This window comes from Xenopus laevis, chromosome 1L, assembly GCF_017654675.1.
Source record: "Xenopus laevis strain J_2021 chromosome 1L, Xenopus_laevis_v10.1, whole genome shotgun sequence".
In the NCBI taxonomy this organism is placed as follows: Eukaryota; Metazoa; Chordata; class Amphibia; order Anura; family Pipidae; genus Xenopus; species Xenopus laevis.
The window spans coordinates 183,815,537-183,828,872 of NC_054371.1; the positions used below are offsets into that span (position 1 = coordinate 183,815,537).

At 37.9% G+C, this 13,336-nt stretch overlaps 1 protein-coding gene across 2 annotated transcripts in view; it reads left to right on the plus strand.

The window, feature by feature from the left end:
- Window positions 1-13,336, plus strand: part of cep120.L (centrosomal protein 120kDa L homeolog) — a 54,258-nt gene that overhangs the window by 38,121 nt on the left and 2,801 nt on the right. For both annotated transcript variants that reach the window (XM_018246713.2, NM_001093427.1), the window contains 1 exon segment: window positions 3,965-4,063. In XM_018246713.2, coding sequence (XP_018102202.1) covers window positions 3,965-4,063 — 99 coding nt within the window.

The following is a 13,336-nucleotide window of genomic DNA, read 5'->3' on the forward strand; positions in this document are numbered from 1 at the left end:
AGTTACAAGTTAGTTGGCATTTTATCTCCGTCCCAGTCTAATTTCTGATTGAGACTGCTATTATTCCTTCTATTTTACATTTAGCAGAAAAAAATAGTGGCATAATACAGATATCACACTTGGCAGAAAGAAAAGTTTCAGTGACATGTATTGGTACGTAGTTAGAATTTCCATGTAGATCTTGGTGAGATGTGAGCTATTTATTACTTTTTAAACAATGGCAAAATCAGTGTTCATTGCTTTCTGCCAGTGATACATAAATGCACTTTTGAAACATTTGGCTTGCTGTCCATTGAAAGAGAAGATATTTTATGTATACAAAAGTGGGCATTAACAAAGTTGAAGCCAAGGGTGCAGGGTGCATGAAAATAGGTGTCATTTGTTTGCACTTTGCACCCTGCCTTCCATCCAAAGTGAATTTTGCAGGACTCTCAATTCCATTTCAGAGCTCAAAGACCTGTGGCCATGTCCCTTTTCTGCCCCCTACCCATCCTCTAATTACTGGATTATTGAGGAGTGCAAGTCAGTGAGTGGTGGAGAACACAGACAGCAACAGGGCCCTGTATTTACCATGTGCCCTATGACAGAGGGAAGGACATTGCTGACCTTTGCCCACAGACACTGTGCTCTCCACCTCACACCAATTTTTTTTTATTTGGCACAAGATATAGAGCCCAGACACAGAACCCCAGTTTAGCAATGATTCATTCAATCACAGAAAATAAGTTTAAAACCTTTTTCCTTGCATGCAGTTATTTGGAAGCAATGATTGGGATAGGAGGGGACAGGGCAGAATGGCATTCTGTTTCTCAAAGCAGTGGACCACATTCTGATGTATAGATGTAGGTATACAGGGCAGTTTTGCTCATCACTGATTACAGGCTCTGAAGAATATAAGCCAATGATAGAAATAACCATATAAAAAACACATTTTTATGCTCTCATATATACCTGTATGGTTGTTTCTGCTCTCTGGCTCCTCCTGGCAAGTTCTGGACCAATTTATTTCAGGCAGTAAATAAGCTTCTTTAAAATATACAGAACAAGAATTTTCTCTGCACAAATAAACGTCTTGTCTCTTTAAGTGAATATAAATGGCATTGTATGTATTGGCAACACAGCCGAACAGCTAGCTCGTTCACTTTGGTTTGCTCTCGAAACAACTGGCAACATTTAGAAATGTTTTGTAATAAATGATTTGTTCCTTATCAGGACATCTGCTCTTCCTCTATATATCTGTAATGTGAATATTCACCAATATCTATTGTGTTCATTATATATTTTATTTTGGATTTAGTTCTAATTTGTTACCTAAAGCAAAAGGCATTAAAGAACTGTGTTGTAATACAAAGCAAGAACATATATGTTTTATAGCTTCTGTACTTGTACATTTACTAAGCTAAACATGGAAGATTTTGAGTTCTGGCCAGTAAATTTTGTTCTAATGAGCCTCCTGTCAGGCAACATTATCCACCATCCTAATATACTAATCGTTACATTTCATATGCCCATAGGTGTTTGTGTTTAATAAAGAACAGGTTGCTAGAGCATCCCTGTGAACATGATCACTGTTAGGTATAGGATTATTGAAAACATAATTGAATTACCAGTAATATTGCTATGTTAAATGGAGAAGAAAACATTAAGGTACTTGGCCAATTATAAACAAATATGCAAATAATTATAGCAAAGTCACCGTTAAGGAAATGGATTTACAACAGCAAAAAGGGAGCCTATTACTCTATGGGGCAGATTCACTAAACACCGAATTTGCGCTAGCGTCTGCTTCACTTTCATCGCAACACTTCACCAGGCGTAAATTTTCCCAGACAACGCTAATTCACTGACATGCAAAGTTACGTCCAGGGCGACGAATGCTGGCGAAGTTGTGATAGCGTTACTTCGGCAAGCAAAGCGAAGTTGCGCTAGTGTTGCCTAATTTCCATACGGCGGGAAGTGAAAGTTGAATAGACGTAAATGTTGCAGCAAATACATTACACAAGCCCAGAGAACCTTAAAAAAATAAAATAGAGTTGTTATAGTGCCCTACACATGAGCCCAGTGTATAGTTTATGTGCCATATGTTAGGAAATGTAGGGGGAACCCGGGTACCCAAAAAAATTTTTACGGACTTCTGCAGCCTATCACTATTTTCGTCAGCATTAGTCCCTTCGCCCTTTAGTAAATTTGCCCCTGTATGTAGCAGATGCTTGGGACCTGTAGTTTTTTGGCTAAGGGGGTATTCTGTCATTTGGATCACCATACTTTAAGCCTACAAAAACATTTAAACGTTAAATAAATGATTCTTTTACCAGTGCTTCTTATTCCTTGCTATCTCCATTAGGATCAAGTACAAGGGTCTGGCTAAAGATTTTATAAAATTCAATGCATATAGAATAATTTACTTAAAATAGACTCACAAGGATAGATAGATAGAAAGATAGATAGATGTTTCTTCAGCCATCATTCTTATTGAAAAGGGGTGTTTTAAATTTTGTCTGGTGAGTGTGTAAGCCAACTCTTTTCTCTGTTTCAGACTGCGAAAGTACATTCCTAAAACAAAGCCAGTTTGGCTTCAGTTCAACTATAACAGATCAGCCGTTGCAAGTAAAAACAAGCATTGTGATTTAGACTTTGTGTATTTCCTCCACCTATGTTTCAAAGTGACAGATTTGAATGTATGCACATTAAAATGTCAGCAGGCAGTGTATAATATAACAAAGTAGGGCATTTCATTCACCTTTTAATCTTCCAAGTGACAAATCTAAACATTGGACAATGTTTCGAGTGTGCGGCACTTAAAGAGTTAAAATGCCTCACGGAAAGCTGCAACAAATTAATGCAAAATCATGGCACCAATATATAATATTCTTTGTCTTTTTTGCACACTGTCCCGAAACATCATTTGAATTAAATGTTATAATTACAGAGGAAGCAGACCTCATGACTGTGCACATCACCCTTGATATTTTTATTTTTTTGGCATAGCGAGTCACTTGTGATTTCACACGTGCCGTGGGTCACCCACAATTTTGCCCGGGGGGTAGGGGCCCCAATAGTGACGCCACAGTTTGTATTGTATATGGTTTTTGATATGCAGAGATACAAGGTACATCTCTTAGAAGTGAACATAGAAATCACCTTGTTGAACCACTTATTAGAGTCCTGCAGCAGGTCGGGTACCCCCGGGTTACCCGCAAAAACCTGCGGTACCCTGCGGGTAGAAGTTTGTGGGTCTTCTCAATAGCGATTTTTACTCCTTATTTCTTATCACGTCTATTTCCGATGATGCCACTTCAGGTTTACAATGACAGCACTTCCTGATTCTAGATGGTCAGCAGGTCAAGGGTCCGGGTTGCGGATAAGGTACTTGCGGGTCGGGTAGTGAGTCCAAGCGGGTAAGAATGCGGATTGCAGGGTAAGGGTTCCAAAAGCTGACCGGTGCAGGATTTTATCACATAGCACATGCGAGACTCTACATGTTGTTCTTCACCCACATTTGGCACAGTACCATAGGTACAGGGACAAATAAAAAGAATGGGTTCTGTTAAGAAATACATTTCTTTGTGGTGGAACGCATAAAAAAGGCATCACATGGAAACAATTGTTAAAACCCCATGTGTAAAGGCCCTTCAGTTAAAAAATTCTTCAGTTACTGGGGCTCATTCTTTTCAATTGTTCCTGTAGCCACAATACCGTGCTCAGCCACAAAACAGAGGTGAGGCGTTGCATGTGCTGTGGGTACTGGGCCATTTGAAGAATGGGACCTGTTATCTCACGCCTTCCCATGTGATAGAATGCATGAAAAAGCCACCACAAGGTAACATGTAAAAATGTGTGTACGAGCCTTAAAGGGGGCTTCCATTTCCTTATAGGAAAAAAGTTTTACATTTCTATTCAAGTTATTGAGAAATAAGCTTATACATTTTTTCAATAATGGTTTATATTATTTTATCTTTATTAGGTCGAGCTGGAACGAAAGTTGGAGTCAACAACAAAGTCTAAATTGCACTATAAGCAGCAATGGGGAAGAGCGTTAAAAGAACTGGCAAGACTGAAGCAGGTGAGTGCTCAAGTACAGGAATTCAAGTACAGGAATGATTTCTCCAAAGGGTTCCTCCACCAAAAATCTCTTTCTGCATTATGAAAGGAAATACAATACTTAGCAACTTTATTTATTACATATGTAAGACGTTGTTTGTTAATGTATTTGGCAATTGAAAGCTGTATTTGTGTATCCCTTTCTTTTCTCAAATATATTTACAAATAACTTTAAAACTATTGAAAAAATGTTGTGGAATTCGCTCAGAATTCAATTTTCTTTCATTATCCAAAAAACTTTTTTTTTGGGTGAAGGCTGTTTCGAAGGGCTCAAGTACATGGGAGCTGTTTCGTTGGATATCCTCATATTGACAGATCTCATCCTATAAATTGGATGTAGCTGCAGACGTTTAAAAATCATGTTACTGATATTAAAATCTGATATGCAAACTATATGGAGGATTTTCCACCTGACGCTGTGCAACTGTAAGAGAAATTTGTATAGTGTGATTCCTCCTATAAGACAGAAATGTTGGCTATGCTTTCTTTTCTGATTTAGGCACATACAAAATCAAGACATCCCCCAACATTATCTGATCAGATTCTACATTACCAAATGGAGGATCAGATTTTGTAACAAGAAACCATGCTGTTGCATGACAATGACTTTTTAGTCTTTTGTGTTGTCCATACTCACTAAGAGACATGTTAGAAAACTCTTAAAGAAGTCCTCCACCCAAACACTGTTTTATGTACAGTGAAAGGAAATCTAACAGTGAAAGGAAATCTAACTCAAAACATCTTTCCCAAGTTAAACATTGTCACTGTTAGTGTTCGTAAATGTACCTGCAACTACAGTATCTGCTCTTGTGTCTAAAAATGTAACGGGCGTGGCAGTGTGTGGTGTTTTCTACACCATTCTTTCACACAGCTTTATAAACATGGCCAAGACTACATTCCACAATCACATAACTTTGGCACAATGATAGAATAGAAAATGGCTTTCTTATTCTGTAACCTTAAAGGGGTGGTTCACCTTTAAAGCTGAAGGAAAGTCGTTTCACAGTGAATGTATTTACTTATCTGAAACCCTGGGCTGGTGCTCCTCTTCCGGCTTCTTCTTTCTTCAAATTTTCGCTTGCTTGTGCAGTAGAATGAAATAGTCTGCTTTTTAGTTAAAGGGTTTGTTCACCTTTAAATTTAATTTTAATATGCTGTAGAGAGTGATATTCTGAGACCATTTGCAATTGGTTTTCATTTTTAATTATTTGTGGCTTTTGAGTTATTTAGCTTTTTGTTAAGCAGCTCTCCAGTTTGTAATTTCTGCTATCTGGTTGCTAGGATCCAAGTAATCCTAGCAACCATGCATTGATTTAAACAAGAGACTGGAATATGAATAGGAGAGGACTGAATAGAAAGATGAGTAATAAAAAGTAGCAATAAAAATACATTTGTAGCCTTTCAGCGCATTGATTAAATGGGTCCAGTGACCCCCATTTAAAAGCTGGAGAGAGTCAGAAGAAGAAGACAATTCATTAAAAAAAACTATAAAAAATAAATAATGAAGACTATTTGAAAAGTCGCTTAGAATTGGCCATTCTATAATATACTAAAAGTTAACTTGAAGGTGACCCCTTTAAAGTTCAGCTTTTCACTTTAATGCTCAACTTTTACTATGCTGTAGAGCAGGGGTCCCCAACCTACTTTTATCCGTGGGCAACATTCAGATTTAAAAGGCATTGGGGAGCAACACAAGCATGAAAAATGTTCCTGGGGGTGCTGAATAAGGGCTGTGGTTGGTCATTTGGTAGACTTGTCAGTCTACAGGAGGCTCACACCTGTTTTTATGCAACCAAACTTGCCTACAAGTCAGTAATTAAAAAATAAGCACATGCTTCTAGGCCACGGGAACAACATTCAAGGGGTCGGAGCGCAACATGTTGCTCACGAACCGCTGGTTGGGGACCACTGCTGTAGAGAGTAATATTCTGAGACAATTTGCAATTGCACCATGGAGTGATCCTCTTCCAGCTTTTAGCATGCTTCTCAACAGCATACTAAAAGTTATCTCAAAGGTGAGCAACCCCTTTAACCCCTTTTTTAAACCCAAATTATTCACCCCAGATTGTATTGTGTATCTTCGTGGAGCCAGTTGGTTATAACTGTACAAAATAAACTAATCATTCATCTAGCATGAATTTGAATGGGGTCCCTTTAGACCCAATAGGTGGGTTTAAACCCAGGTGCTTTAGAATTAGGGTTAATTATGTAAATACTTGGTTGTTAGGCCTTGCACCATGATGATATAATAGCCGATAACTTCTAAATTGATCAAGTGGCCACCCTAGGCAACAACTAGCTGTGCTAGTGGGGCAGACTCCATATTGTATCCGTGACACTTCCGTTTCAAGATGAAGTGACTAAACGTGAAAGCAGTACATTTTCGAACATTCTTTAATAGATTCAGTGATAATATTTTATAAGAAACATGGCCTTGCCACACATTGAATTGTATTGGTTTTGGTATTTGTGGAAGATATCAGCTGTGGACATTCCAGGGTGAAGGGAGGGTGTTGTTTATACAGAGATCATTAAACAAATTCAGCTAATTAATTGTAAGATAGTATGTTTTATAATAAAAAATAATGATTGAAAGAAAAGGTAGAATTTGAAATGTTTGATTTGGAATTTTAAAAGGTTGATTTTCAGCACAAATTCAGTTTTGCTTGGTTTAAGAAAAGATGTTTGCAGTTTCAAGACAGTCCTTAAAATTGACAGATATATACAATGGATTGATTGCAGTTTTGTAAATCCTATATTTCACTCAACAATTCACTTACTGATCAAGTGGTTCAAAAAAAACCCCCAGCTCTGCAGTGTTCTTATGGTGAGATTAGCTACTTTTCATTATTGCCAAGTAAGGGTACAGTATATACAGGTATGGGAGCTTTTAGCCAGAGTGCTCAAAACCTGGGGGTTTCTGGATAAGGCGGTCTTTCTGTAATTTGGATCTTCATACCTTAAGTCTACTAGAAACCATGTAAACATTAAATAAAACCCACTAAGCTGGTTTTGCTTCCAATAAGCTGGTTTTGCTTCCAATAAGGATTAATTATATTTTAGCTTGGATCAAGTACATGGTACTGTTTTATTATTACAGAGAAAAAGGAAATCATTTTTAAAAATGTGAACTATTTGTTTAAAATGTAGTCTGTGGGAGATGGCATTCCCTTATTTCTGAGCTTTCTGGGTAACTGGTTCCCAGATAATTGATCCTTGTAATTAATAATTGTATAGGTAAAAAGGCACATAATGTTGCCTGGCCTACACTATAGATGTGCCCTTATACAATCACTTGAGGCACAAAAGCAGCTTTTATTTTTTTGGTCACTGTTTAATGTAACCTTTGGGTGCGTTTTTATTAGAGATGCTGAAATCCTGGATTCAGTTCTAGATTCAGCTGAATCCAAGGCTTTTCTAGCAGGATTTGCACCAAACCATGAACCAAAGCCAAGCCCTAAGAAAAGTGAAAAAATTGTAGTTCGCACATATCAATTTGTGGCTTGCAGAACATGCACATGTTTTTTTCCTCACTATTAATTAGTATATGTTCATTTGGGTTCAGTTCTGAATTTGGTTGAATCCTGAGTGAAAGATTTGGGATCAATCTGAATCCCACCAATGAAGGATTCTGTGCATCCCAGTTTTTATCGAAGTTACGCTTTTGGTCTCCGTGGTGTTTTCCATTGGTGTTTGCCAAGATTATGTTCTGGTTGTTTCATATTTGTAGATCAGGGGATTTAACCCTGTGCATGCTGACTGATTTTTTATTTTTGCAGTTGGGATCCCAAACTGAATAATTATTAACCCTGTGGCATTGTAACTTGAATGTGAGCTCCATAAATGTTAAGTTCTGTGACATGTAGGGATGCACCGAATCCAGGATTCAGTTTGGGATTCAGCCAAGATTCGCCTTTTTGAGCAGGATTCAAATTTGGCTGAATCCTAATTTGCATACACAAATTAGGGGCAATTGTGCGATTTTTTTTGTCACAAAACAAGGAAGCAAACTTTTTCCCCCCTTCCCATCCCTAATTTGCATATGTATTCGGGGGTTCGACCAAATCCAAAATAGTGCATCCCTAGTGACATAACGGATAAATGGCTCCTCTTCTGCTCCATGTTGTTATCTCTTTCCCTTATGTCCCAGTGCTACATTATACAGTATATTTGATCCAAGTCCATTCGTTATCCAAACAAAGAAATATTCAGCTCCCAAGTCTTCGCTCTATTTGCAACATAAATGTTTCTGGCTGACGTCTGACCTGTCATCCTCCGTCTTGCGCTTATCCACGCACAGTAATTAATTTGATTCATTATTTAGCAATTTGGCCAAACATGGGCTTGTTTAAAAAATATGTTGGTTGGATATCTAGGGCTAGGTTGAAAACTGTGTCTTGAAACCATCCAGACCCTCCTCCTAACTTGTCAACTGTGGGTTATTTTCAGAAAACTTGACTTGAGTTCCCCAGCGAGGGCGGCATTATTTTCCCACAGAATAAGCCGGTATGTACGAGTGGGAGTGAGAGCAGTGGCCACTATTTAGTGATTGTTTAGTCTACTGTATGCGTGTTTACTTCTCTCTCCAGGATTTATAGGCAGCCATAGCAAAATAAAGATTGTGCTTACTTGATTGAAGAGCCTCTTGTCCCTAACACATTCTGGCCTGACATGTTTTGCTTTCTGACTTTTTTTTTTTTTACCTCTTCACTGCTGGACCGAGATGAAAAACCGAGGTTGACACATTCCTGTAGCTCCGAATGGGTTAGAGTTTGTGAATAATGATTATGAAAGCCGCCTCTAGTGGATGGATTAAGTGGAGTAAACCGAATGCTATTATCTGCTTACTGTCAGATAAACAATTAGATATATCCGAGTAATTGCATGTGTATCCTTATTAAACAGCCCAGGACACACACAAGCTAAAACTGTTTATGAAAATATAATTTATCATTCCGATTGGGGGGGGGGGATCCAAATGTTTCTAGAATGCGCCTGTCACAACACATCTGTGTGTAATAAAGCCATTGGGATGAATGATATTTTTGTAAGTGCGCTGTTTTCTGAGTATGTAGAATTAACCAGCTTGGCCTGCCCACACGTCACTCGCCTTTCTGTTTCACTAGTTTCAGTTTATATTTTTATTCTAGAGTCACTTTGACTACTTGAAGTCATAATCTGGCTAATTAAGCACAAAAGGAGTAGATTTATTCCAAAGTCAAATAATTTCTTTTTCTATTTTGTAGTTTGCCAGAGAGGAACTCCACAGCTCTCTCTTCTGAGCTGTAATTTTTTTCACAGGCATATTTAGGAAATGATGTTGATAATTATACCCATCAAAATCCTAAGTGAAAATTTAATTCTAAGCAGCTTTCCCTTATACATTTGTTTATCATTCTCAATGGTGCTATTAAAGGGGACCCGTCACCCAGAAAAATTACTCATAATCCTATTTTATCACATCAGTCAAGCAAAATGAACTTTAATTACACTCTATAAATTATTTGAATCTTGTTTCCTCCAGTCTGGAAATTCAGAATTATAACAAGCAGGCAGGAGCCATTCTGTGTACACTGTTATTAAGACAAGCCTTGTATCATCTCAGAATCTTGTTTGTGCACCAGAATGGGGGACCTGATGTCCATCCCCATGCCCTGACTACACAATTAAATGGTGAAGAGAACTGGGGGAATGTGGGGAGAGCAGTGACATCTAGGAAGTGCTGAATGGAAAGTGAAAGTAATTGTCTGCCCAGCCTCTATGCCCAGGGCATAGAGGAGGGGCAGACAATATTTGATTGACAGCTGAGATTTTTATATGAGCTTACAACAGCTATGAATGCTTTAATAAAAAATATAAATCGGATTTCATGTTTAATTTGAAAAGGACTTTTATTATACAGCTTTTTGTGTCTGGGTGACAGGTCCACTTTAAAAGCAATATATGCGGCTTACTAGTGATGTGTGGGCTGATTCGAAGCCCGCTGGACCCACTGACTTGTGCACACTGACTTCGGGCAAGCTTTTACTGCCCCACTGCCATTCCCTGTGTACCCTTTTATATGCTCGTGCCGGCTGCACCCGACCCCCTTCCATGACATCAGGGTGGTCAGGCATGCTCTGGGTTAGGGTCAGGTGCAGGTCCAGATTTGGGCAACCCACAAATCACTACTGCTTTACTAACACACTACTGCTTTACTAACATGCTGGTGGCTGAATAAAGCCGCTACAAAAAAAAGTATAAGTATCTTTTATTATCTGTGAGGCTTGTTTATTTAACGGTTGTGATTTTCTTTTGGGTAGGGTTTTGCTCCTGTTGCATTGTTTTAAATAGTCAGGCTGTCAGGCCAGAAGAACAGAAACCGATAAAGACCACTGCTTTCAATAGCAATTACATTTAAACATAACTTTAAAACCACTGTACATTTTTTAATAAATGTATATTGAAAAGTTGCATTATTATTACTACTACTACTATTATTATTACTGCTGCTACTACTATTATTACTACTACGGAAGCACCAAATCCACTACTTTGAATTCGGTTGAACCCACGAATCCAAAAAGATTCGGCCGAGATCCGAATCTGAATCCTAATTTGCATATTCAAATAAGTGGTGGAAAGGGGAAAACATTTTTTACTTCCTTGTTTTGTGACAAGAAGTCACTCGATTTCCCTCCCCGCCCCTAACTTGAATAAGCAAACTAGGATTCGGTTCAGCTCAATCAGAATCCTACTGAAAAAGACCGAAAACTGGCCAAATCCCGAACCAAATCCTGGATTCGGTGCATGCCTAATTACTACTGCTACTACTGCTACTACTACTACTACAACTACAACTACTACTATAACTACTACTATTATTATTATTACCACTATTATTATTAATACTTCTATTACTACTACTACTATTATAACTACTACTATTATTATTATTAATACTACTACTGCTACTATTATTACAACAGGTATGAGATCCATTGTCTGAAAACCTATTATCCAGAATGCTCTGAAGGAGCCTTCGCCCATTGTTATTAAAAAAAAATAATTAATCATTTTAAAAATGATTTCCTTTTTCTCTGTAATAATAAAACAGTACATTTTACTTGAACCCAACTAAGATTTAAATGAATCGTTATCGGGGGCAAAACAATTGCATTAGGTTTATTTGATTTTTTAAATGATTTTGGCAAATATAAGATATGGGGATCTAAATTACAGGAGACACCAGGTCCCTGAACATTAACTATTATTTTATTACTACAGGTACTACTACTACTACACTTATTATTAGCAATTATTATATTATTGTATATTTTTTCATTTTTCAAAACCATCTGTTTTTTTTTGGGTGCGGAACCCCCTTTAAATACAGATTTTTATATTAATGTGTTATATGTGTGTCCCCTCAGAGCTTCTTTCCCTACATTACATAAGTGTTTGTTTGGGGGTTAATCCATATTGTATTAAATTGATGTTAGCACTTTGCCTTCTGCTCTTTCAGCACTGGATGCCAAACAAAAACACCCAGCAGCTGGTGACATTCTGATAACTAGTAACAAGTGTCCGGCATCTAGTGTAAGGGAGCTCCTGATAAATAGTTGGTGGAAAACTCTTCAATTGGAGATAAGAGCTTCCTCTCTCATTTGTCTGCTATATGTCTTGCTTACCCTTAATGTATATTAAATCTTAACGTAGTGTATTCCTCAGATCATGGTACTGGAAAGGTTAATTCTGCTTGTTTTCCTTAAAATAAAAGATAAAAATAAGTGCCTTTTGGGATGTTTTGACTTTTGAAAGTGGGGTATAATATTTTGTTCTGCCGTTCTCTCCAGTCTGGAATTTCAATAGCTATCTGGTTGCTCGTGTTCCACTTCCCTAGCAACCAGGCAATGGTTTAGAAGTCATAATGTAAGAAGAATAGGGGAAAGCCTATGGTGGAAAGCCTGTGGTGCCTATTGCTTGCTTAAATCTTTAAGGTAAAGAGATTTAAATAATGGTGTTATAAGGTTAACCGTTCCAGTGTTGTTCAATGATTGTTGAAGGCCAAAGAGAGAGAGAGAGAGACACACACACACACACACACAAACTCTGTTTTCACAGAGGGGCGTAACTATAGAGGAAGCAGACCCTGCGGCTGCAGGGGGGCCCAGGAGGTATAGGGGCCCCCACGAGGCCCTAATTCATATACAATTTCAATAAATATTGGAGAAACAAGTCAACCTCTAAACATTTTGGGGGCCTGAAAAATAATTTGCTGTGGGGCCCAGTAATATCTAGTTACGCCACTGGACCTTCTACAAACTTTTTCTAAGTCTTTAAAAATCCTTCGATCGTACTCTAAAATCGTTCGATTGTAGTATTGCCAAATTCGGTGAAAAAACTTCAAATTCGAAGTTTTTCAATTCGATGGTCGAATTTCGAGGATTTTTTGTACTTCGAAATTTGACCCTTGATAAATCTGCCCCATAGTGGTAATAAAAACCTTTCAAAAGTAAAAAAGGGTTAAGAAACCAGTCATCTGTTTATGTTTCATTTGACCCATCATTCCTTTCACCTTTTCCTTTAATAACAGTCTAAATGTCTTGTTTACTAGTAAATAAAATAAAGGGAGACATTTCATTCACAGGCACTGCATCAAGGACTGCTGATCCAGGCGTTCTTTCCTTATTTAACTGGGGAGTTCCTGCCTTAATGTCCCAGTGCCAAAACCCAGACCTTATTTTAAACTATAATTAATTTTCTCTAACAGCGGTTTAAAGCAGTGCTTATGAGAATGAAAGATTGATGGTATAATGTGGAGCCAGACATAGTTCATGGAGTCGCAAGGCAACATCCCATAATATAGCACATGAAAACCATCACAGCACCCCTGCTATTTTCTATAATTTTCTCAATGTTAATGCCGAATTTCTCCAAGGCCGAGGCCTTCTAAACCTGGCTGATTTGTGATGTTTCTGGTTGTATTGAAAAACTGCAACCTGTACACTTCCATAACACATCTGTATATATACACACATATTCCTATCTTAGAACTGTGGGGAGTATAACTGAAGCGTACCTTTGGCTTTTAATTGACTTTAGTTGTCCTGTGGGGCAAGCGTATCCATTTCTGAGTTTTTTTTCCTCCCCCCTTATGTTGTGACACAGCTCCCAAAATTGCCCTGTGTGCTAATGCATAGAAGTGCTAATATGAATGCAGGATAAGTAGGTATCGCCTGATGATACACAGAAA